This window comes from Vulpes lagopus, chromosome 2 (assembly GCF_018345385.1).
Source record: "Vulpes lagopus strain Blue_001 chromosome 2, ASM1834538v1, whole genome shotgun sequence".
NCBI lineage: Eukaryota > Metazoa > Chordata > Mammalia > Carnivora > Canidae > Vulpes > Vulpes lagopus.
In genome coordinates, this window is record NC_054825.1 from 153,936,685 (window position 1) to 153,960,844 (window position 24,160).

At 57.6% G+C, this 24,160-nt stretch overlaps 2 protein-coding genes across 10 annotated transcripts in view; one reads left to right on the forward strand and one right to left on the reverse strand.

The window, feature by feature from the left end:
* Positions 1-11,593, forward strand: part of SEMA4D (semaphorin 4D) — a 58,727-nt gene extending 47,134 nt beyond the window's left edge. For 4 of the 5 annotated variants that reach the window (XM_041746125.1, XM_041746124.1, XM_041746127.1 and 1 more), the window contains one exon: positions 401-2,528. In XM_041746125.1, coding sequence (XP_041602059.1) covers positions 401-1,308 — 908 coding nt within the window. In that variant the 3' untranslated portion in view covers positions 1,309-2,528. Of the gene's footprint in view, positions 1-400; positions 2,529-2,709; positions 2,917-7,960; positions 8,171-9,828; positions 9,927-10,491 lie in introns of those variants that run through there. The other variant, XM_041746129.1, reaches the window with a different exon arrangement.
* A 905-nt stretch (positions 11,594-12,498) lies between these two features.
* The window catches only part of SECISBP2 (SECIS binding protein 2), a 46,849-nt gene continuing 35,187 nt past the window's right edge, over positions 12,499-24,160 (reverse strand). For 4 of the 5 annotated variants that reach the window (XM_041746134.1, XM_041746133.1, XM_041746132.1 and 1 more), the window contains 7 exons: positions 23,308-23,474; positions 22,618-22,756; positions 21,152-21,308; positions 20,467-20,687; positions 14,166-14,320; positions 13,704-13,899; positions 12,499-13,326 (listed from right to left, as the gene is read on the reverse strand). In XM_041746134.1, coding sequence (XP_041602068.1) covers positions 13,223-13,326; positions 13,704-13,899; positions 14,166-14,320; positions 20,467-20,687; positions 21,152-21,308; positions 22,618-22,756; positions 23,308-23,474 — 1,139 coding nt within the window. In that variant the 3' untranslated portion in view covers positions 12,499-13,222. The remainder of the gene's footprint in view (positions 13,327-13,703; positions 13,900-14,165; positions 14,321-20,466; positions 20,688-21,151; positions 21,309-22,617; positions 22,757-23,307; positions 23,475-24,160) is intronic. The other variant, XM_041746131.1, reaches the window with a different exon arrangement.

Sequence of the window (24,160 nt, forward strand, 5' to 3'; positions counted from 1 at the left end):
GGAACGCAGCCGTGCCCTGGGCTGTCACACTCCTGATGTGGACTCGACAGCGGGGCAGCCTCAGGAGGGTGCTGGGCGCACTGAGAGCCCACGGGCCCCGGAGCCGTTGGCAGGAGCGCGGCGTGTGACTCCGCGTGTCGCCGCACGGCCTCGCTGGGCACCAGATGGGATCTCTGTGCCCGGTTGCTCCCGAGTTCCTCATCCCCTGGGGCTGCCATCTGGGGCTCATCTCTGCTCTTCTGTCACGCATGTCTTTATCTCCTTAGTTGTTCTGGAAGATTCTGTGTTGCTCCAGTGGGTGAAACTCTTGTGTTCTCTTGTGCGTGTTGACCTATCTTTGAAAGAAGGGAAGTAGCGGGCCGGGTTGTTGACACTGTGCACGTTTATTTTGGTGTTCCAGATGAAACTAAAAGTTTCCGGGAGCATTTTTTCAAGCACGGCGGCACAGCGGAACTGAAATGCTCCCTAAAGTCGAACCTGGCCCGGGTGGTGTGGACGTTCCGGGACCGCGTACTCAAGGCCCAGACCCCCAAGTATGGCCTGGTGGGCAGGAGAGACTTGCTCATCTTCGACCTGTCAGAGGGAGACAGCGGGGTGTACCAGTGCCTGTCGGAGGAGAGAGTCAGGAACAGGACGGTCCTGCAGCTGCTGGCCAAGCACGTTCTGGAAGTCAGGGTGGTTCCTAGGACCCCGGCTGCCTCCACCCCACCAGCCGCCCGGACGGAAGGCGACAGGACCGTCCTCAGAGTGTCGACGGAGCCCACCCCGGGCCCCCCGCCCCAGACCCCGGCCATGCGGGGCCCCACGCCCAGCCCCGCGCCCACCGGCGGCACCTGCAAACCAAAGACCATCATCAACACGGTCCCTGAGGTCCACTCGGAGAAGACCATGTATCTCAAGTCCAGTGACAACCGCCTGCTCATGTTCCTCTTCCTCTTCTTCTTCGTGCTCTGCCTTGGCCTCTTTTCCTACAACTGCTACAAGGGCTACCTGCCCGGCCACTGCCTGAAGCTCCGCTCCGCCATGCTGCTGGGGAAGAAGCAGCCCGCGTCCGACTTCTCCGACTTCGAGCAGAGCGTGAAGGAGACGCTGGTGGAGCAGGGCAGCTTCTCGCAGCAGAACGGGGGGCAGCCCCGGCCGGCCCTGGACACCGGCTACGAGACGGAGCAGGACACCATGGCCAGCCGGGTGCCCACCGACAGGGAAGACTCGCAGAGGCTCGACGACCTGCCGGTCCGGGACAGGCCGTTTGACGTCAAGTGTGAGCTCAAGTATGCCGACTCGGACGCGGACGCAGACGCGGAGTGAGGCGCCCGCGCGTACAGGCCTCCACACACCGTCGGTGCTCGTCCGGCCCTGGGGCCACGTAGGGAGCCCGTGTCCATACACCTGTCTTCTGTGTCTTTTCTCTTGGGTCGAGCTTGTGATTTGGTTTCTCTTTGTCCTTTCGGAAAATGGTGAGCATTGTGCCCCGGCCTCCCAGGTGGGCCGCCGTCGGGGACCGGCTGTGGACACTCATGCCTGGAGCGCCCCCTCCTCCAAGCAGCCACTGAACGATCATTTCATTCCAGATTGGAAATGACGTGTTTGTTTATCAGATTGGTAACTTAGCGCCTGTTGTCCAGATTGGCACGTACCTTTTCTTCCCACAGGATTATTTTTGTAGGGTTTTACTTCTGTTGTGTTAGGTCGTTTATTTCTTAAATCAAGAAAGCGGATGTTTAAATATTGAGAAGATGTAGTACATCTTCCGGGTTCTGTTGTGAGGATAGGATACAGCTTACGTTGCTTACGATTCTCAGGGATAAACTTACTTTGGCTAAATGCATTCCTTCTGCTTTTAGAAACGTAGACAGAACCATCTCTTAAGCACATTTTTTTTTTATTCCTTGAAGGAAACCTCATTTTCAGAGAGATTTTCTTTCTATAATTTTTCCCCCGTTGTTTTAACTATTTCGAAGAAGAGAGGACAGCGGGAGGCTGGCCCAGAGCTGATGGGGGTGCAGGTCTTGCAAACGGAGGCCCATGGCCACTGCTCAAAACCTCCTGTGCAGACGGACAGACATCCACCAGGGCGTCTTCAGCCATCCATGTGGCTCCTGTGACCATTGGCCTCTGTCCGCAGCCACTGCCCGCGGGACGTCCCACCTGGCTGAAGAGAGCTGTCCACACATGCAAGCAAGCTGGACAGGCCCGTGTCCCAATAGTCCTTGGAGCCATGGGGCAGAGCCGCGTGGCCCAGTGCTGTCTCTCAAGGTGCGAACAGGCGAGATGCTTCAGCCTCGGTGACGTCAAGCCCGCCTGCTGCTTCCCACACGCCTGCAAGAGGAGGCTGTCTTTCCGTGGCAAAGAGCAATAAGCTGGACTTGTGTATGCCCGCGTGGACGGTGTCATCTGCAGCATGCTAGGACTCGACCATTTTGGTGTAAACATTTGTGTTTTATAAGATTTACTTTGTTTTTATTTTTCTACTTTGAATTGTATACATTGGAAAAGTAACCTAATAAATGAGAAGCTTCTATCCTTCACGCGGGCGTGACTTGCCGAGTCTGGCGGCCAACACCCCCCCCTGCCCCCCCCCGCCCAGCGGGCCCTGACCTACGCTGCCAGCCCTCCCTTCTCTGTGCTTTGCTTCCCTGCTCCGGGTGCAGTGGGATCCTCACGACCCCGCCTCAGTGGCCTCTCTCTTTTCTGTCCTCTGTCTCGCAGCCTCACCTCTGCCCTTCCCCCCTCCGGGGTCCTCCTCCCTGTCCTGTCGGGGCCCCGGCTCAGCTTCCTCTCCCCGAAGCCCCTGGCCGGCCTCGGCCTCGGGGCCTGACAGCAGCCTGCCGGTTGCCCTCCTGCCACCCTTCCTCAGCGACCAGGCACAGCACGTGCACGCCCTGGGGACCTTCCACCTCTTCTGCCAGGCCACAGGTGAGCAGGGGCGCCTGTCGGGGTAGGGCGGGGGGGGGCATCGGTCTATCCACAGGGGGCCGCGCTCACCACCATGGGCTGCACAGGCCACGAGCCCCGAGGCCTTGCTCAGCTGGTCTCCTTACGTGGGACTGACTGATTGCCGACCCCTCAGGGCTCTGTCCTTGGAGGGCTCCGTCCTTGTGGGGCTCTGGAGCCACCAGAAGGGGCGTCGTTCTCATGCGTCGAGCCGAGCGGCCCCGGGGCCTGGAGGTGCCTGCCCTGTGCTGGGAGAGGCCAAGACAGCCTCCGGCGGGGCCATGTCTTTGTGGTCTCCTGTGGCCTCCCCTGGTCCCCATGGTTTTCCATGGCCTCCGTGGTCTCCCTGGTCCCCGTGGTGTCCTGTGGCCGAGCGGCTGCCTGGAGGCTCCGTCCTCTGTGCCCCGAGGAGAGGGATAGAGCTGATGAGGAAGCAGCGTGCAGGTGGTTTCTTCTTGAGACTTTAAACTGTGAGGAGTGCTCCGGGTACGAGCCGGCTCCGGGAGCCTTTGCACGTCCCGTGTGGCCGTGGACTGGCCGCATGTCTCATGGCCGCACGGGTAGCTGCCTGTGAGCAGGACGCTATGGAGACAGACCCATGGGGGCAGGTCTGTGCAGCCCCCGGCTCGCCTGCTCCACACCTGGACTTAGCCCATACCGGGCCCCCCGTGTGGCTCCGGGCCTGGGCGAGTCCTCTTGGGGCCTCCCCGGACAGTGGTGTCCCCGTTGCTGGGAGAGCAGGTGGTCAGTCACTCAACCTGGCGAGGAACCCAAGGCCCCTTGCTGCAGGCGGCCATGAGACCAGGGGACACTTCTAAACGTGGCTTCTCTGGGAGGCGCTGTTAGCCAGTGTGTGCACACAAGTGCACTGCCCATGTGATGGGGGGCAGGGGGACCCCGAGACTGGTGTCAGCCAGAGTGGGAAGCATACCAGGTTTCAACAGGGACCCAGTGCAGGGTGTTCGCTGCAGGGATGCTGGCGGCTGGGGAGAAGGGGTGCGGGTCCCATATGTGACGACGGCGGCGGGAAGAGCCACACCCCCTCCCCTGCCGGGCTGCTGCCAAGAACCAGCAGCCAGAGGGACATTCTTCCCCAGACTTCCCGCCTCCTTAGTGGGACCTGACAGGAAGCTGGGGACCAAGGATGGGGAGGCGGCAGGTGGCCTCGCAGCCTGGGGCGGGAGAAGTGGGCAGCACGGAGGGGCAGCTGATTGAGCAGAGGGCCCGCGGCCCCCACCCTCCCCTCGCACACTCCTTGCTCCTTGAGCGGTGGCCCATCTGGAACCTTCCATTGTTCCATGGGGCCCCACCTGAGGCTGTGAGGCAGCTTGAGAAGAACGGGCCCTTCCCAGGGAGCCTGTGCATCCTATTCTACCTGAGAGGGAAGGCCGTGCGTCCTTGTCAGCTCGAGGTACCCCAAGGCCCGGGGCTTGCCCAGCGCAGCTCGGCACAGGCCACACGGAGCACAGCGGGCCCTCCTGTGGGCGGCTGGGTGTGGGGGCCGGGCCCCGAGGGAGGGCGGCTCCGTCGGGCAGCAGCAAGCCAGGGCAGGGGCCGCATCCCAGAGCAGTCGCTGGAGGTGTCAGCGGCCGAAGCCAGGAGGCGCAGCCCTGGCCTCAGGGCCCAACCCCAGCTCAGCCTCTCCCCCAAGCCCCGTCCATGAGCCAGTGCTGGTCGCATGCGCAGGTGGGCGTCCTTGTACATGGGGTTTCAAATGACGGTGCCTCTGGCCACCCCTTCCCGGCACATGCCAGAACCAGTTTCTTCTCCAGCTGACGCCCCAGCCGCAGCTCCTCCCGCAGCCCCTCCCTTTCCAGGTTTCCCTCCAAGTGTCCCCGAATGGCCTCAGGCCCGGGGGCCACGCAGACCTGGCTTTGGTAAACTGTGACTGGCAGCTGGGCCAGGTCACCTGCCTGTGCCGGGCGTGCTTTGCTGCTCCCTGTCTTGCCCCATCTCCAGATTTCCCCCGCGGGGTGTGTGTGTGCACTCACGTGTGCATGCATCTCTGGCCACAGCCGACTGCCAATCGTGCTCTGCAGCCATGCCTCCATTCCCAGGCCCCGAGGCCTCAGGGTGCAGAGGAGGGCGTCTCCAAACTGCTGCTCACCTCCCAGGAGGTGACGGGGGGCGGGGGGCGCATCTGCAGTTAGGAAGGTGCTGGCAGGCAGAAGGGATCCTGAGCCCGAGACTGATGTCGACACATGGCGGGGATGCTTTTCTGCAATAATGACCCCGAGCCCCCTGCCGTGGAGTGCAATGGGATGAGCAGTCATTGGCAGCGGTACTCCGTGTGTGTGCACAGGGAGGGAGAGCTGTGAGCCACACCAACGCGCCCACGTTCACAGACGTGCACAATCTGCCCCCACAGGTGTGTGGACTAGAGCCCCAGGGCTTTGGTACCCAAGTGGAGGCGTCTGCCCCGCGGGACTCCGCATCCCTGGCAGACTGTGCTCATCACTTTCACAGCTAGGAACGGGTCCTCTGTACGTGAGGTGACTCGGCTACTCATGGTTTTGGCGGTCTCCTAGGTTTTAACCACAATGTTGGAAATCAGAGCCCTTGAAGCCACTGGGGGCTGTGGGGGCCACAGAACGTTCCCTGCTCCCCCACAGTGGCTGTTGGTGCCAGTGTCTTGGGGGAAGGGGGGAGGGAGGGTGCTCCGGAAAGACCAGGCTGGACTGTACGTGTCGACTCGGGAGCTGGTCATTGTCTGGAAAGGCTGGGACCCCTCCAGGGTGGGCAAGGCGGCCGATCTGTCCCCTTGCAGCTGGCTTGATCCTTAGCATGTCTTTCTGTTGCAATCACCATAGGCTTTTACAGAGCAGTCCTTGCGTGTGGGACCGTCCCCCGCACCTGGCACCCCGTGAAGCTGGGCGCCTGGGCAGGCGACCCCCATGCTCCCACTTACCCACAACGTGGTCTGTGAAGCACATTTTGCCACGTGCTTCCAGGGATTGGAACCTAGATATTCTCTAGATGTTCTGGGGGTCACTCTCTTCAGCCAACCACAGGGTGCTGGCTGCTTTGCAACAATGTGGGCACTGTGATGGGAAAGCTCTGATGGGGTGGAAGAGGCCCCTCTCCCCAGCTGGATCCTGATTTCCATGCAGTTCTGGATCTGGCCATGCAGGACGACGTCCAACTCTGGGTGCAGCCCAGAGTAACTGGCAGGAGGCCCCGGGCATGAGCTCGGAGATGGGCTGGCCCCAGGGTCAGAGGAGACCATATACAAGGGGATGCTTGGGGGAAGGCTTGAAAGGCAGGGACACTAGTCACAGATGTCGCCCGAGGACTTGACCCCATCACACTGCCCTCCAACTCTGGGCTCTCAAGGCCCCCACTTCCAGAATCAGGTGTCCTCCCTCAGTGAGGCCACTGCTCTGAGGGGCTCTGGTTTTGACACAAGGTAGAATCAGCACTGCAACCCACCAGTCCCCTTCGGGCGTGGGGTGGGTTAGGGGCAGGGTGACCCCGGGCAGGTGCTGGAACCCAAGGCCTGGAGAGCCTTCCTGGGGCAGGAGGGCCTGGCCCGCTGTCTGGGCCTGAGTGGCAGTATGCAGGCCCTGCTGACGGGTTTTAACTGTCCCTTTGCCTCCCTGCTCTCCTCTGCATTCAGAAGGAGCCAGATAGCTTTCTAAAAAAGTAAGTAGAACGTAAGTACACCTTTAACATTTTCAGTGCTTTACTGTGGCTAAACGCACAGATTTCAGGCTGCTCAGAGGGTTTTCAGGACCGAGGGGCACATGGTGGTTTGTGTTCTGCCCATGCCCCCCTACGGCATGGGCACCCGGGCATTTTGCTCCTTCAGGTCCTGGCATATGGCTCAGGTTCTGTCCCAGAGAGGGCTGTAAGAAACCTCCAGAAGCTCCCGTGGCCCATCCAGGTGGCACGTCACCATGGGGCAGTCAGGGGATGGGGGGAGCCCAGGCCCTTTGTAACAGACTTCAGTGTCTGTTCACAGACTGCCTCAACAAGAGTCCGTTTCCAAACTTGATTCAGCTGCTGGGCGGTGGTGTCACATGGCACTCGCAGCAGGTACAGGGAGGGTCAGTGCCCGGCGATGGGCAGCTGCAGGTGTATGCAGACATAGGCAGACCTGTGTGTATGTTCATGCGTGTGCACACACGTCTGTAGTGCAGACCCTCAGATGCATGCATATCTACGTGTGATACACAGACAGAAACATCTTCGGCTAGAGGACAAAACACTTTGTGAAAATCAAATTACAGTAATAGAATAAAAACCCATAAATCCTGCACAGAAAACAAGAGGACACTGACAAGGTGTCCACACCACCAGTGTGGCCACAGCGCTGCTGTGTGAAACACGTGCTCCTGCGTACATGCACTCCCTCTGCTGACCACCCCCCGACGCTGCCGCACCCTCTACGATTCCCAGGTTGGCGAGGCAACCAGGAGACTCTTGCTTTGAGAAGCGGTTCTCAAGCAGGGCTGGCTCTAGTCTGGGTCAGCTTGCAGCCCACCCCTGGGTGCCATCCATGCCTGGCGCCCCTCCCCACCCCCTGGGAGCGCCCCCGGCAGCCCCACCCCTCAGCTTGGCCGGACCACCTCCAGTTAGGTGCCGGGAGAGCAGGGGTGACGCCCTGGAGGCAGAGCCTCTGGTCACAGGTGGTGTCGGCAGGTCTAGGGCAGGAGATGAAGTTCCCAGGCTCTGACCCTGAGGTCTGACCTTGTGCAGAATGGACACCTGCCCCCAGGTCCCCCATGGCAAAGGGGGCTAGGGGATACCACTGTGCAGATGTGCTTCTAAAAAGGTACCTAAGGTTTAAGAAGCAGGGGGCCCAGGGGGCAGTGAGGGCACACCTTTTCTCCAAGGACACTGAGGCTCACAATGGGAATCACCCCAGGCCACCTCCAGGGACACAAGTGCCGTCACTCTGAGTCCAGCTGGGACAATGCAGGTCCTTGCCCTGGGTAGCTCATGCCACTCATCCCCACTGGGGGCTATGAACACGGGCCCTTAGAGTCCAGGGGACACCAGGTGGAGACAGTCTGTGTGTCCCCAGGTCCTGCAGACGTTCACTTTGTCTGGGAGAAGAATGGCCGTGAGCTGGAGACATGTGTCCCCACACAGACCCACGGGCTGCACGACGGCAGGACCCACGTGCTCAGCTGGCTGCGAGATGCCCTCCAAGAGAGCGCCGAGTACCGCTGCTCCGTGTTGTCCTCCGCGGGCAACAAGACCTCCGGAGTGCGGGTCACCGTCATGAGACATGGTAAAGAAGGAGCGCGCCGTGCACGGCCAGCCTCCCCGGCATCCCGCCACTGCCACACAGCCCCCACACCCTGTGCCTACCGCATAGCCACCTGCCGGGGCTCACCCCGGGGTCTGTGAGGTCTTTGTTTGGAGAGCCCGTGTCCCCTGCTGTCTTCACACCGAAGGGCCGGGTGTGCGCGTCTGGCCTGAAAGCCCTCCTGTCTCCCAGCCCTGCACACCCAGCCTGGCACTCCAGGCCCACCGGCCGCACTGCATACACTCACACCTCAGTGCCCCCAGGCCTGACTGAGCCCATGCCACCAGGAGCTTTACCTGAACATGTATTCATTCTGCTCTGCTCCACTTCATGTCCTGTGCTCTTTCTGGAACTATTTTCCCACACGTTGGACCCCTTGGTTTGGTATGGAGCAGGGAAGGGCCCTGGGGCCGTGCTTCCGCGTCCAGATGGCCTGTCCCGGTGCCCGAGTATCTCCAGGAGGGGTTGCCTCGGTTTCCCCACTGCTGGCCCAGGATTCAGCCTTCTCAGGTCTGCTCCCTTCCAGCTGGTGCCTCTGCTTTCAGCCCCCAGGTTTTGTGCTTTCCTCTCTAGTCCTGGCCTGTCCTCAGGTTTGCACCTATACTTGGCAATGCTGAAAAGGCCACATCCTTCTGGGGCAGGCTTGGGGAGAGAAAAATGCTGCAAATATTCGCTCCTACCCAGAACCCCTTTCTTCCTGTTTCTGTGAAGCGCCCTGCCTGCTGCACTGAGGACAAACGGAATCGTGACATGAATGTGCCCCACAAACTGTGAGGGGTCATGCAGAAGTCGCGGGAATGGCACCGTCAGCCAACAGCCAAGGGGCCACAGGCAGTCTGCCCCGCTCCCTGGGCTATGCTCTGGCCCAGGGCCTCCCAGCTCAGAGCTCATGAGCAGCAGGCCCCAGCTCTACCGTCACACTACGGGCTGCCCAGGCATGCAGCGGGCAGAGATGCCAGCACAGCCAGGACAGCCAGAATCTGCCTGCCAGCCCGGCCTCCTGGAGATGCAGGGGCGCTAGAGAATGTAGGGGTTCTCTCAGGAGAGGAGCAAGATGTCCCCGCAGGGCCCCTCGGGGATTAGGACCCCTAAGGCGCCTCTGGAGCCCTTGCCCCTGCCCACTTCTGCTCCAGCAACAAGTTCCGCTTGGTGTCTCAGGGTTCAGGTCCCTGGCACCCACTTTTGAAATCAGCAGCCTGAACTCTGGGCCAGATCAGTGACACAGTTCACACCTGTGTTTACAAACAAACTCCACAGCGGTCTGCTGCGCCATCTTGACAGCCCCCCAAGTAACTTGCTTTCAAACCCTAGATCAGGCTCCTACTTGCGGCAGGCTGCACAGAGCAGGCAACAGCTGGACGTCAGCCTCCCTCAGGCCAGGCCTCAAAGGGGAGGCAGCACGCCTGACACGGGGAACTAGACAATTCAAGGGAGCAGAGGACAGAGCCAGAGTGACCTTGGGGAGCAGCCGCTAACTGGAGCTGGCAGCCAGGGACGACCTGGGGAAGCCCCCCCCCAGCCAGGAAGGCAAGGCTGGGAGGTGTCAACACTCCTCGGAATGGCCTCAGTGGATGGTGCATACACCCAGGGTGCCATCAAGGCCTGCAAACCTGACACCTGGTGTCCCCTTTGTCTTGCAGAAGCGACCCACCAGGAGCAGTGGACCAGAGAGCTCGCCGCGTGGAGGGCTGTGGCCGGGGAGCATGACCGCATGATGCACAGCTGGAGGAAGGCGTGGGTACGTGGCCGGGCTGGGGGTGGGCAAGGGCTGGCGGGCGTCCACTGCCTTGGGGTTTGGTCTGCTGAACAGTTCTTTCTGGAACCTGCAGCCTCAGAGCTCCAGGCAGAGCCCTGAGGAACATCAACAGAATGGGAGGGGGCACTCACAGAGACAAGTCTGGGGGCCCCACTTTTGGGGAGGTGACTGCTGGGCCTGCAGGGAGCCCCATCCCAGCACCAAGGGGGGAGGACAGGCGTCCCCTGCCCTCACTGCTGCAGCCATCTGGGCAGCTACCAGGCCAGGAAGAAGCCCTACAGCTCAACCACCAGCCTTCAAATGTCCTGGGTTTCATGGCCACCCAAGACCTCTCCCTGTTGCCAACACAGGCTAAGCGTTTCTGACTCATCCCTTCAAGTGTAGAACATGCAGGCCCCCCTCCCTGAAGGCCACCCCCTTGACCCCAAGGGGGAGCACACAGGGTGTGACGCTTGAGGCCCCTTCCTACATCGAGGACAGTGAGGGAGAAGCAGGATGGGCCTCTCTTCTGCCGGGAATTCAAAGACGGGTTGCACTGTTGTTTCAGGAAAGCTGTGACAAGGACACCTTCTAGGCACCAGGAGGTGGTGCCCACCCCTAGCCACACCCCCTGACCCTGCCATGGCTCCAGGACAGCGAACAGTCACCTGGCCTGCTGAGAGGTGGCCCCACCTCAACCTCTGTGACACTAGCCAAAATGTTCTAAAAACTTAGGTGCTTACATGAGACAGAAGAGTCAGCCCAGCAGAAACAGGACAGCAGGACAGTTAACTACCTATAGATTGCAGATATGTAGACAATGGTGTGCATGACGGCTCATCTTCCAGAAACACCCGAGTGGTTTCCTGTACAGCATGGCCACCGCTGGAGCCCCGCAGCAGCTCTACGGGTTCATGGCCACCCCCCACGCCTGCTGCCGCTCCCTCCTTCACACATGGCCACGGAGCTCCCAGTGCCAGGACAGGCCCAGCAACACCAGTGGCAATATCTGGCCTGATCCTTCAAGTGACAACAAGGTCTCCTGGAGCTCACAGGGACTGTAGGATTCATGGGCTTCCGAGCACATCTCAGAGTGTGGGGGCTGCTCTACGGGGCTCTGTGCGCACCCCGAGCTTATGTGCAGCGGTGCCGCGGAAAGGGGCCTGTGTCCTGGAGCTGCACCTGCAGGCACACTGTGTGTGTGGGATGTGAAAGCCTGATGCTGCACAGCCTGGACCCTGCAGACACTTTCTGCCGCTGGAATGGTTAGCAGAATGCCAGTCCACCAAGACACCACAACCTCCGTGCAACCCCAGCAAATGGATGACCACAGCCTGTGTCCAGACTCCTTCGTTCTGAGGCCAGGGACATCGGAGAGCACAGCCTCCTGAGGACACCGGCTTGGGGTGGGGTCTGCCTGGGATGCCTGCCCACCTGGTTCCCAGGCCATCACGCGTGGTGCCCCTAACAGAAGGGCTCAGAGGCCTGAGTCCTCCTTGGTGCTGCTTTCCAGAGCCCTGAGACTTGGCCTAAGTCGGGGGGCTCAGAGTACCTCATGCAGCACCACAATGAGATGTGTGCTTAGCATAGCAGGGAGGGTTCTGGGGGGAACCCGTGCTTAGGAGTTCGGGGTCTCTGCTCTGTTGAAAAAATAAATAGAAATAAACACAGTGAGCTGAGTGTGTGGTTGGGAGGCCCGGCGCCATGTGCTTCCCGCAGCATTGGCCACAACAGGCCCCATGTCACCAGCAGCAGGAGCCTCTGCCGTGAAAGGGACACTGCAGCTTGGCTAACCCCACAGGTCACAGGAGACGCTGGCCCCCTGGGACTGACGCCGTGTTCACACCTCCCCACTCTGCTTCGGCTTCTCTGCCCCCAGATGAGCTCTATGCAAGCCACGGGCCAGGGCTGGGGCGCTCAACAGAGGCCGGCATATCCTGCTCAGAGTTGTACATTTGATTTTCTCCTTTTAGATTAACTCTGGAACCTTCCCTCTCCCATAATATCCAATTTTCAAACCTACAAGAGCAGACTTGGCCCCTACTGACACAGCAAGGGGAAAGCCCACCCTCGAGCCCCTCCTCCCCACCCCACTGAGGGAGCAACCTGGGGGTGGGACTTGGCCTGGGTGACCACGTCACATGCCCCCCACTTACAGGCTCAGAGAGCAGAGAAGCAGGCACCTAGGGTCAGCAAGCATCCAGACGACAGGACATACCGGTGCTTCCACACCCCGCCAGCCCTGACAACACCACATGCCCTTTGTGACATCACTTCAGTGTGCTCCTCACAGGCCATTGGCCTGTCAGACGTGTAACACTTGACACGACCGACTTCCCCTCACACCACCTGCAAAGCCAACGCACTCTGCCGCCCTTCTGAGAAATGGCCAACAATAAAGCTCCATCTTGCCGTCGGCTCTGTGACGGCACAGGGGGCAGATGGGGCCGAGACAAGGTCCCCTCAGCAAACCTCTCCCCAGGTTCCATCCTCTTCCCTTCAAGCAACAGCCCCTGAGGAGTGCGGACGAGGGCTGAGGAACCACCCATAAGCCTAAGCTCTGGCCACAGGGAGATCAAATCATTGCTCTTTATTCAAAATAAATAAGCCCTCTTACTTACAGCAAAGTATGAAAGCAAACTTCTATCCTGCTGGCCTCCAAGACAGAAACCACATTCAAATAATATGTTCATTTACAAAAAAGCCTATAGATTATCAAAACTGAAATTTAGGACTTCAATATACATTGCTTCTTTGAAAAATAAAGACAAAAAGGAATAATTCATGTCAAAAGGTCACAGGTTAGAGAACTGATTTTCCTTCTGAGTGAGGCTCATTTTAGCAGACATTCCAAGTACCCCCAAATCTTCCAGCCAAAGAACCAGGTTCTGAGAAAGCCCCCCACCCCAAAAGTGGCCCCACCACACCCGCCTGCTGGCTTCTCCGCAGCTATGCTGGGTCCTCAGGCAAGAACACCAGCCCCAGGGCTGCGCAGCGGCTGCCACAAACTAACCCAGCTCGGCTCTTCCGCATCAGAGGGGGTTTCCTTCACAGCAGACTCAGGGCACCACACGTTGCAGTCTTCCCAGACAACGTACGCTTACATCCAAAGCTGTGTCTCAAGGCTCTCTGGCAAGGCTCCTGCATCCATTCCAGGAGGCACACCCTGGACCCCCCTCCCAGTTATCAGCCGCACAGAACAGAATACATCGGGTCAGTGAAAACCTGGGAAGAATAAGGCCCCGGAGTCTGTCACACCCCCCCTCCTTACCCCACACAACACACACACAGAATTCTTCCTATAAGTTCAGGTTCATCATCTGAGAAGTTGAAGCCTCCAGTGAGTCTTCCAGCTCCAGGGCACAGCGACTGTACGCTTCCAGGTGTCTCCTCCAGATTTCAACTGGAAACAACAAAGTGGCACAGCTGAAGGACATACAGGGATACTCGGGACAGTCTCTACTGTCCGAAGCGTGCCACCCGTGGCTCAGCCCTATGTGGGCCTGACAAGGACTCAGCCTAGCCGCCCCCAATCACAGCCACGCTCTGGGAGCAGTACCCATGAGCCCTTGGTGTTTGGTGGGTTTGACGGCCTCCCGCCAAGGACACCGCTGTCGTCTAGGCTACACTCTGCAGGTGCCACCTAACCCGAGGTCTTGACACCAGCTCTTAAGACAACAGCCAGGACCAACCCAGCCTTTGCAAGGGGCGCTGCCAGGAAGAGGCCATCCAGGCACTCCGTCCCTTCTGTCAGCTGATGCAGCCCTCCCCAGCACTCACTGTAATGGGGCTCTTCTTTCTCGGCTGTAGGAGCAGGGGGGCTGTCCTGCGTGGAGCAGCCAAGACCCTGCATGGGCGGGTTGGCCAGAGCTGGGGTCCCAGGCTCCCCGGCCAACTCCTGGCGCACGTTCTCCAACATGGTCTTGTAGGCCTGCCGCGCGGCCATCGTCAGCTCGACCATCCTGTGGAACTGGTCCTGGGTCAGAGGTGAGAGCAGAGGTGAGAGCAGAGGTGACACCCCTGACCCACCGACCCACCGGGGACGCTGCCCTCTGGCGGGGAACAGGGGGACACCCGGCATGGATGCTGCCTGCCCGAGGCACCTCTGGGACAGCAGTGAGCACAGAGCAGACTCAGGATCGCACCACCGCCCTCGGGCTCAGGGCTGCCCCATGGAAATGTGCCTACAAGCCCAGGCCTCTGCTCCACCCCCACCCCCAAAGAACTCCCCCCACCACTCACCTGGGCCCCATCGTAGCTGAAGATGCCCACCACACTGACAGGGACAGCCTTGTTCAAACTGCGCCCCAGAGCCTTGCGGTTGAGGGCAAACACAAAGGGAATGTTCTGCTCACAGGCGTAATCAATGATGGTGTGCAGCGTGTCGTCCAGCCCACCTGGTCAGGGACAGCAGAACAGGGAAATGCGTCAAATGCAGCGCGGTGGTGACACTGGCTGCAAAGGGCTTTTTTCTACAGAAGGCAACACCCCCAGCTACTTCGTTTACTCGTGGGCCTGTGCCAGATGCCAACAGGACAAGCCTGCCACCGCAAGTGCATGGTGACTCTCAGCTGCAAGGAGGAAATCAACTCTCCGGGAGAAACGTCCCCAACATAATACACACTGCAACCCCAAAACTCTTTCCTTGCATTCTTTCCATTTGCTAGAGATACAAAGAACTCCACTCAGGGAATCACTTAACTTCTGTTTTTCCAATTTATGAAAGGATGTGACATGAGTTCAAATCACCAGCTGGAGCAGAGATGTACACAGGGCAGGAACAGAGAAGGTGCGGAGCTTCCCTGCCTGCTACAGGTGTGCCAACTACTCTGGCATCATCTCCTGTGCACTGACCAAGAGGCTCTCCTAACCCAGCCTGGGGGGGAGTTCTATGGATGCTTCACCACATGGTCACGATGGACTGAGTTGACCTCCAGCTCCTCCCCTCCCTGCAGGCCAAGGGTAGGGGTGGGATGGGGACAAAGGTTCCAACCTCCCCAATTACTTGGGTGACTGACTCCCTGGCAACCAGCCCCTGCCCAAAGTCCACCTTCATTAACATGACACCTTTACTGAAGTTATCACAGATAACTTTCTGTGAGCCAGAAAACAAGGACAAAGACTAGATAGGAAGTAGAGTCTATTTGGGTCATCTGAACAACCAAATAGGTGTTTCTTACAAATCACAACACTGCATGAGGTGACTATTTCCTGAATACTCAGTGTGCACCAGGCCGCTAGTTAAGCACCTCGTGCATGTTAGCTCCTGTGTGCACACACCCGGCAGGAGAGAGGCTGCACCCACACAATGGAACCCCAGAGCACACACAGGTCACCAAGTATGTGACAGAGCCCAGCTGCGGGCTCCCTGACCTCCACCACCTGCCCTGCTGCCAAGCAAGGTGCCAGGCAGGGTCCATGCACGGGGAGAAGGGCCATGGGGCTCTGTGTGCAGGCAATGTGCCTGCCATGCGGGGGGCCCAGGAGCCCCGAATCTTTACCACGAGAGAAGTACATACGGGTGTCTGTGTACAAGTCACACAGAAATCACGAGTCCTCACACAGGTAAGTGGAGCCACCCAGGACAGGTATGGACAGCCACCAGACATCACCACAGACATCACCACAGGCAGGAACAGATTTATCACCAAGTACGAAAGATTTACTGAGCAGCCTCAAGGTGCTCCAGAAGCACAAGAGAACATCTACAGGAAGGCACCTGTGCTCTCAGCCACAACATACCAATTCTGTGCTAACCTAACACTCTGAAATACTTACAACTGGGGTTTTTTTGAGGAATAAAGAATATGAAAAAATATACATATGAGAACAAGCCTTTAAAAAAGAAAATAGGGGGATCCCTGGGTGGCGCAGCGGTTTGGCGCCTGCCTTTGGCCCAGGGCGCGATCCTGGAGACCCGGGATCGAATCCCACATCGGGCCCTGGTGCCTGCCTTCAGCCCAGATCATGATCCTAGAGTCCTGGGATTGAATCCCATATCGGGCTCCCTGCATGGAGCCTGCTTCTCCCTCTGCCTGTGTCTCTGACTCTCTCTTTCTCTCCAGGTCTCTCATGAATAAATAAGTAAAATCTTTAAAATAAATAAAAGTTTTTTAAATAAATAAATAAATAAATAAATAAATAAATAAATAAATAAATAAATAAATAAGGAAAATAATACCTGGCTAGCATCACCAGGCACAGAGCTGCTCAAAGCCACAAGACATAAAAGCAGGGACGCGGAGTGGCAGACCAGAGGCCCCCAGGTGCTGCTGTCGTGTGCAACCTGAGCAGCTGGGAAGAGCGCTGTGAAGCAGTACAGAAAGGACACCTGGCTCGGCCTCTGGAAAGACCCACCTGAGAAGGAATATGTTCTTCCTAAACAAAAATGAAACCATGGAAGAACCAGGAAAAACAAAAAACAAACAAACAAACAAAAACACAAACCTACAATAACCTTGGAGTGTTAAGGTGAAAGAATGGCATAAAACCTAAAATGTAATTAAAACACAAAAATAAAAAACGTTATTATCATAACACCCAAAATACATTTAAAAAATAGGAAAATGACAAACCAGAGAAACATTTACAACTCTTACCCAAAAGGCTTTATTATATAAATAAAGCACAAGTCACTATTAAAAAGATCAACATCCCAAAAGACAATGGGCAAAGAACATGAAACACCAAGTCCTTTAATAAGTAAGCAGCTGCTCATCTCCCCCAAGCATGCATACTCCACAGAAGGCAGGGCCGGGCACGGGCACAACGGGCTCTGGGTGCAGGCGGAGGTGCGGAACCCATGCAACCCACAAATACACCCACCCTCACGCCCTCAGTGTGGAAGCCACAGACACGTTCCCACAAGCAGAAAGGACAGGGTGCAAGATGCATCCTTGTTCATAGCTGTTGGCATCTGGAGAGAACCGTGCAGAGTTTGTGCACGATCCTAAGAGCTGGACCCCCAGACTAACCACAAAGCTAAAAACAAGGGCCAAAGGGCCAGGGTGCCAGACCTCCCTCTGTCTCTCTCACACACACATACCCTGCCTACCAAGGACACATCGAATGTGGCAATGCTGGTTGCCTCTGGGGGGCTGCAGGAATCTGGGGGACTTATTCCTCAAAAGGAAACCCAGCATCTGGCTCACCAGGTGGCACGGCCTGCCCCAGCATGTGCCTGAGAAAGAAATGTCTCCCTGTGGCCCCTATCACCTGGCACTAGTTACAGGATTATCCAATTTTCTTTCAAGAGAGGAACTTCTCAAAAGCATGGCCCGCTGCTCTGGGAACTGAGAACTCTGCAGCCGGCTGGATCAGAGTTAACATTCAGGACCCACATCCATTAATTCTGCCCACCCCCTGGCCCAGATCCTCCTGAAGACAAGAGGAAGTGAGGAGGAAGTTAGCTCTGGGGACAGATATGTTCAAGGAGAGCCGCACTCCCGGGTTGGCAGGGAAGTGGGCAGAGGGGGATGTGGGCAGGGTGGGGTCCTTGACTAGAATCACAGTGACTCTTTCCCAACTTCCCGCTGGAGACTCCTGTGCCCCTGGGGGTTGGCCACGTGGTCTCTCTCCACCTCGTGTCCCCCACCCTCAGAGCTGGTCACAAATGCTTTGCTGTCCCGTCAAAGGGCCCGCTCTCCAGGTCTCCCCAGGCTGGCACCAGGGCCTGGGTTTCCAAAGGGCTCCCACCATGCTAGCTGGTCAGAGGAGCTTCAGGGTGGCAATGACAAGGTTCATGCTGATTACCAGTCGGGTCAGGCAGGGGGTGCCCACGTGACCAGCCCCCCCCACAGAAGACCTGGGCATGATGTCCTAGGAGCTTCCCAGGCAGACGACTCTCCACACGTGCATCCCGAGTGACTCCCCTGGGAGAGACTGGAAGGCTGGGTCTGTCTGACACGGCGGCAAGGCTAGATAGTTCTGCTCCACCCAACACCTAGCCTGCATTATCAGGGAGAGCTGAAAGCAACTCCAAGGGCCAGCTTCCCAGGATTGAGACGACGACACAACTTAGAACAAGCAAATGCTCAGGACAACTGCTGTTTGAAATTCAACTTCTGAACCACTAGGGGGAAGACCGTCCTGAGCAGACGCAGTACTTTCACACAGTCCAAGAGACCACAATACTAAGTTTTTCCTTTAAAATGACTACAAGCCACTGCCTATCTTTTTTAAGAAGAAAACATTTATGAGGTATAATAATCAAGCTGCTTTGGCCTCAAAGCAGAAATACCCCTAAGAACTGATGATGAACAGCGTATCTGAACCTGCAACCAATGCAGACGCCTGTTGGCCAGGCCTGACCCCTCTGCCCAGTCAGAGGAAGGAAGGCAGCTCACGGGAAAGGCACGGTGGACCGCCCACTGCACACACATACCCATTTTCTTAGTCTGTTTTTTAAGGACACAAATCACAGGAGAATTCGAGACCAGAGCAGGAAGCTCGAATGGAAAGACAACTGAGCTGGCCAACCGGCCAGTGAGGCCAGCGCGGGGAGCCTGGAGCTGGCCATCTACAGCCTAGCACCAATTCCCAGGAGCCTGGCGGCTACAAGCAACACTGGGCACCTTCCAAATGGAGCAAAGCTGTGAAGAGGTGACGGCAAGCTGGCGTGCGTCACCCAGGCAATGCCAGAAGCTGCACTTCAAGGGGCAAATGTGAGGATGGATGGGTGGACTCAGGGTGGATGTTGGGGCCCCACACCGGGGGGAGCATCTTGCCCAGGGGACTCAGAGACATGCCCTTGGGGGCTCTCCAGCACAACAGCGGCCCCACTGGTCAGCCAAGAGTGGGGACCCTGGAGTAGCAGCATCTTTGAAAAACATGCTCAAAATGCTCAATTCTGGGGTCCAGGGGCCCTGCTCTGGCAGGGAATGTGATGCTCACATTCACTAGCTGGAGAAGCACTGCCCTACAACGCAGCTCCTGGCCTCTACATGCCAGCCTCGCTAGCTTCCTGGCAGCTGAGGACACAGGTGCCCAGGGGCCACTGGCCATCTGCAGAAGCATCTAGCCAGAGACCCAAACGGCAAAGCAGCAGCCAGGAAGGCTCTTGGGGGGCAGGAGCCGCACACCCCTACATCTTCTCCACACACAGCTCAGGGCACAGACCCAGCTCCAAAGTAGCAGCAGTGGCAATAAACACAGAGACTTCAGGACAACAAACACAGCTCCCAAAAGTCAGAAATGGAAAACTTTGCCATGGTTTAGAAGACACAGGTAAGGAAGATGCCGTTCTGTAGGGCAGAAAACAGAACCAAGGAAAGGCTGAGAAGATGGCGGCACAGAAGACACTGCTTGGTGCGGTATGCTCCAGAAAGGCAGCAAAGGGGCCCTGCATGCAGGTGTACAAGTGGGGGTCTGTGTGCTACCCACCATCCTCCCAGGGAGGAGGGAGGACAATGGAGAGTGGGTAAAGGAGAGCAGGCCTCTGGAGAGCCAGCAGACTGGGCTCTGAGTCCTGGTTCCTGGACGCACCCCTGCACCTGCCTTTTCATGAGCCCCCGGGGAACACGCTCAGGGCAAACAGGGTGCCCCTGAGAAGCACACAAGCAGGCACCAGTACCCCCACACGCCAGGGGGGCCAGGGAAGGGCAACCCCAGGATGATGGCTGCAGAGAGGTGCAGAGAGCCCCCAAGGAGCCCAGGTGAAGCTATGGAATGCCCCAGGCATCCTGTCTTAGAGGAGGCTCAGGCTGCAGGCAGGAGCTTAAGGGCTGCCTGGTGTTATAGCCCAGCGCTGTGATTGGACCCAAGTGAGGGGTGCAGCCAACACACAACCAAACGGCAGGTGCCTGAAGCCCCCTTCTGTCCCATTCCGGTGTTGAGGCCCACCCTCAGCTAGGACCAGGACACGGTGAGCGGGCAACAAGCAGGTCTAGCTGCTGCTGCTCTTGGACCCTGGGTGCCCAACACAAGCCAGGAAACCTCAAGTCTTCAGCTGCGAAACGGCACCCAGAAAAGCCCAGGGCAAGATCCGGACCTGTTCCCTGCAAGGTAACCTGTGCAATATGGGAGAAGAAGGTGCCCAGTGAAGGACTCCACATGCTCTGCAGGCTCCCTTGGTCCCCTTGGCAGAGGAGGACACGGGACCAACATCCCCCTAACAAGCAGCCCAAGGAGGGCCACAGGGGACACGTCACAGCCTGAGTCTGTGCGTCACCTCACCCAGCCCACTGCATCCCATGAGACACAGCCAACTTTCCAGGGCCAGTAAGATGGCCAAGCCCCTGGACAAACCGCATCCTTAAATTAGTGGACAGGGGAGTGGTCACAGACACAGCAAGTAAGTTCAAAACGGACTGCCTGGCTGCCACTCACAGACCTCCTGCAGCACGGCCTCCAGGGCCCCCCCATGCCCCCCAACAGAAGCACAGCGTCCAGCCACCAGAGGCCTGCATGGGCCGGAGCACACAGGGGCCTGGCTGCCTCAGAGAGCAGGACACCGGGTGGCCAAGTGAACGCTGCAAACACGGCCCTCAGTCAGAGAGGAGAGAACCAAACCAGCCCTAGCAGCCGGGCCCACAGCCCTGGTTACCTTTCGACTGGATCTTCTCACAGTTGGGAGAGATGATGATGCATTTGAGCTTCCTGAGCTTCAGATGCTTGAGGACCTCCCGCAGCCCCAGCACGAGTCGGCGTTTGGTCTTAGCCTTGACCGGATCCTTCTGGTACATGCGGTCTTGGAATCGCACCAGTTCCTTCAGCAGATCCGTGACACAGGCATCCACCTCCTTGCTCAGCATCTGGCTGCAGTAGCTGAAACAAGGTTCCCGCTGGCGGCAGCCCTCTCGGGAATCACAGCACTGAGCAGCCCGTGCCCAAGAGCTGGGGCTCACCTCTACACCCGGCTTCCCCTGATGGCCCGCCACACTAACCCCGTGGCAACTACTGCCCATGAGAACCCACACGTGGGGTGTGCCCTGGGAGAAACATGGGACGGGAGAGACAGAGTTCCCTCAGAAATTACAGACATTTACCTCGAAAGGGAGCCCACCCCCCCAACACACACGTCCATTGAAGTGCACCTCCCATACCACGTGTGTAGGGCAAGGATCCTGCAGAAGCAGATTAGGTGGCCTTGCCCTGGGCTACGACAAGGATGAAGGCTGGGGCCTAGCTCTGCAGTCTGAGTGCACCAGGGCAGCAGGGCCCCACGCTCAACATCACAGTGAGCACATCCGTCCCATCCCCACAGGGGGCACAGCACCACAGCCACTCACTCCCTGAATCTCCGGCTGTGGATCTTGGGGCAGCTGGCGCCATTGGGCACCAGGTGGCAGCCCTCCGCCTCCTTCTGGAGCTCAGCTCTCGGCGGCTCTTCTGACCCGCTCTCCACTGCGGGAGCAGAGGACAGCACCTCCTCCGGCCCCTCTGCAACTTCACAGAGACACAAGTCAGGGCACAGCACCTGCAGGGCTGGGCACTCAGGCCGAGGATGGAGGCCACCTGTGCACACCTCATGGGGCAGCAAATCCGGGGCAGCCCCCTCCTGGTACCATGGTGGGTGGCAGAGCCAGGAGAGATGGGAACAGCTGGGGGACGCAGAAGGACTGGGCGACTTTCTGCTCTGCCTGGAGGTGCCTCCGACCCCGACTTAAGCTGGTATTTACTGTGGCAAAATATTCATAAAATATACCATCCTGACCATTATTAAATATGCGGTTTGGCTGCCAAAACTGGTTTTTAATTTTGAAATTTAACCTGAAGTTCATAATAGGAAGTTTTAAGAACAGTTTTAGCATTCCCAATTCTTCATAAGATGGTTGAATTCATTCCTTTAGCAAACAAATATAAAAAACATCTGAACCCAAACACCTAAACTATGAGCTTCAAGCTCACAGTTCCCAAATTACTTCCAGAGACTTCCAAAGGACAAGTGAGATAACAGCACCGGAGAGAGAAACTACCCGCCAGGAGGGCAAAGGTGACAAAGACAGCCTCCTGTGGGCTGACTTCTCCCCCACCTGTGGGCAGACCTGCTGGAACACCTGGAAGCCAATCTGGTGGAAGCCTGAGGGCAGACGGCAGTGGACCAACCCCTGGAGCCCACAGTCCCACCTGGGCACATGCCATAGGAGAAAGTGCTTACGTCCTGCGCGCACGCTGACCTACTTCTACTGACCCTGAGAGGGAACTCCCAGAACGTCCACCTGCCAGCTGGCACGTGAACATGCCTGAATGCCATGCAGCAATGACAATCAGAACCCACTCCTACAGGCCACAGACACACAGCTGGGTGCAGAGGCACAGGCTGCAAGATCCCACTAGAATGAGGTCAGGGCTGTGGCCCTGGGCCAGAGGGCAGGGGGGCTGTCCTGCTTCTGAGCTGGGTGTGGTACTCACTGTATGAGACGTCCTCCAGCCACACACCAATCATCTGGGAGACTGTTCTGAACACACAGCTTAATAAAAGGCTTCCTAACATGTTCTATCTATGAGACCTGACTCTCATGCTGGGGGAAGCAGCTCTGAAGTCAGGGGCATTCACTCTCACGGCAACTTCAAGCTATAAGGACCACCCAATGCCACACAGATTGCACTCGGGGCCTCGCCCCCTGTCCCCTGACATGTCCCCACACCCCACACAGAGGCACAGGCGTCAGGAGCTCTACCCTGCCCACTGGGATGCCCTTTCCTGTCAAGTCACTGCACGGTCCTCTGGGCAGCCAGCACAAGCGCTCAGTACCTGAGGGGTCAACCTGCTCGAAGGCCTCATCGTCACCGCCACTCTCCCCGTCTGGCACAGCATCACTGGCAGGAGCTGGGCTCACAGCATTTTCTTGGAGACGCTGCTGCTTTCTCTCCTGCCGTTCTTTCAAAATGATCTTTAAAATTAAATAAGCAACTGAAACACCTATATACTTATGTTAAAAATAAGCTCTTTTGCAAAATAAACCACCCAATTTCAGGTTGCAGGCATCATGCCTTTTTGCGTTCCCACAGCAGCGACATGCCCTCCATCCCCCAAGAGGCTGGGACACATGTCCCCCAAGTGTGCAGAGCAGGGTATGCAGGACCCGGGCCAGACACCACAGGCTGCGACAGCCCCTGCAGAACCCACACTCAAGAATCTCAACACCAGACAGATCACCCAAGGGAGGATGAGGGCAGCAGAGTGTGAACAAGTAGAAGGCAACCCCCCCATCCCTGGCTCTGTCTGCATCACTGGAGAACAAAGAGCCCTGCCTCTACAGCAGAGACACCCTGCCTCGTACCCTCCGCCGTCCCACTCAGGGAGAGGACCATGTGTCAGAGAATCACGCACACACCTGGTAGAGCACATTCAGGTAAACATGTGGAGAGCCGTAAGAGATTAACAGACACAGGAGAGCCCACAGGTTTCCTAGCACCCAGTTTCGAGGGGAATAGCACATACCTTCTTCAACGAGGTTGGCTTCTTGGCCTTGGGGACCTCCCTCTGCTTCCCCTTCTTCATCAGCGGGGCGCTGGAGTCCAAGGGGTTGTGTGGGGTCTTCACCTGGCTGAAGTGGTGGCCCTTCTTCCCCGATGCAGTGTCCCTGGAGAGAACCGGCACCGCCCCAACTGCAACACAGAGGGGACATGCATCAGGCCAACTGCCGCACCAGCTCATGGATCTCACTCACACCATGAAGATGTTGATTACATAGTCTTCTCATTGGCAACTCAATGAAGTTTAGTATCTTCTGGTAGAGATCCAAAAAACTATCAACTTATTTGAGGACAACCAGCATCCCATCCCTGTGACGGAAATCTCCACATTGTTCAGGAAGTCTGACAGCGGGTGGACCCCACCTTCTGAAACCAAGGTATTTCCAGACAGTGCGTACTTGTGATGGCTCTTTTGAGGGAGTCTCTCCCCACACTGTTCAGTTGACATGGCCTCTGCAGAAGTTGACTACTGGTTTCCACACATGCATCTTCTCTCTCACTAGCTTGTAAGATTCTCTCAAGTTTTCCTGGCAGAAACATACTGTCATCCTAGGTCCCCTCATACACAGCTGGTGGCAAGCCCTCCACCATAAACAGAAGATCACAATCTGCTCAGCACTCCTGCTGCATTTTCCCAAATCTTGCTCTACTTCTCACCTAGCTCTTGCTCCAAGGAAACTGGTTATTCGTGGCTACTTCTTTTCCCTACCTTTCAGTCAGGACAGCTTTCCGGCTCACACCCAAGAAGAGAAAACGGTGTGACAACAAACCCCAGGTACCCACTGCCCAGCTGCAAAACCATCACTGTCTTCCCAAAC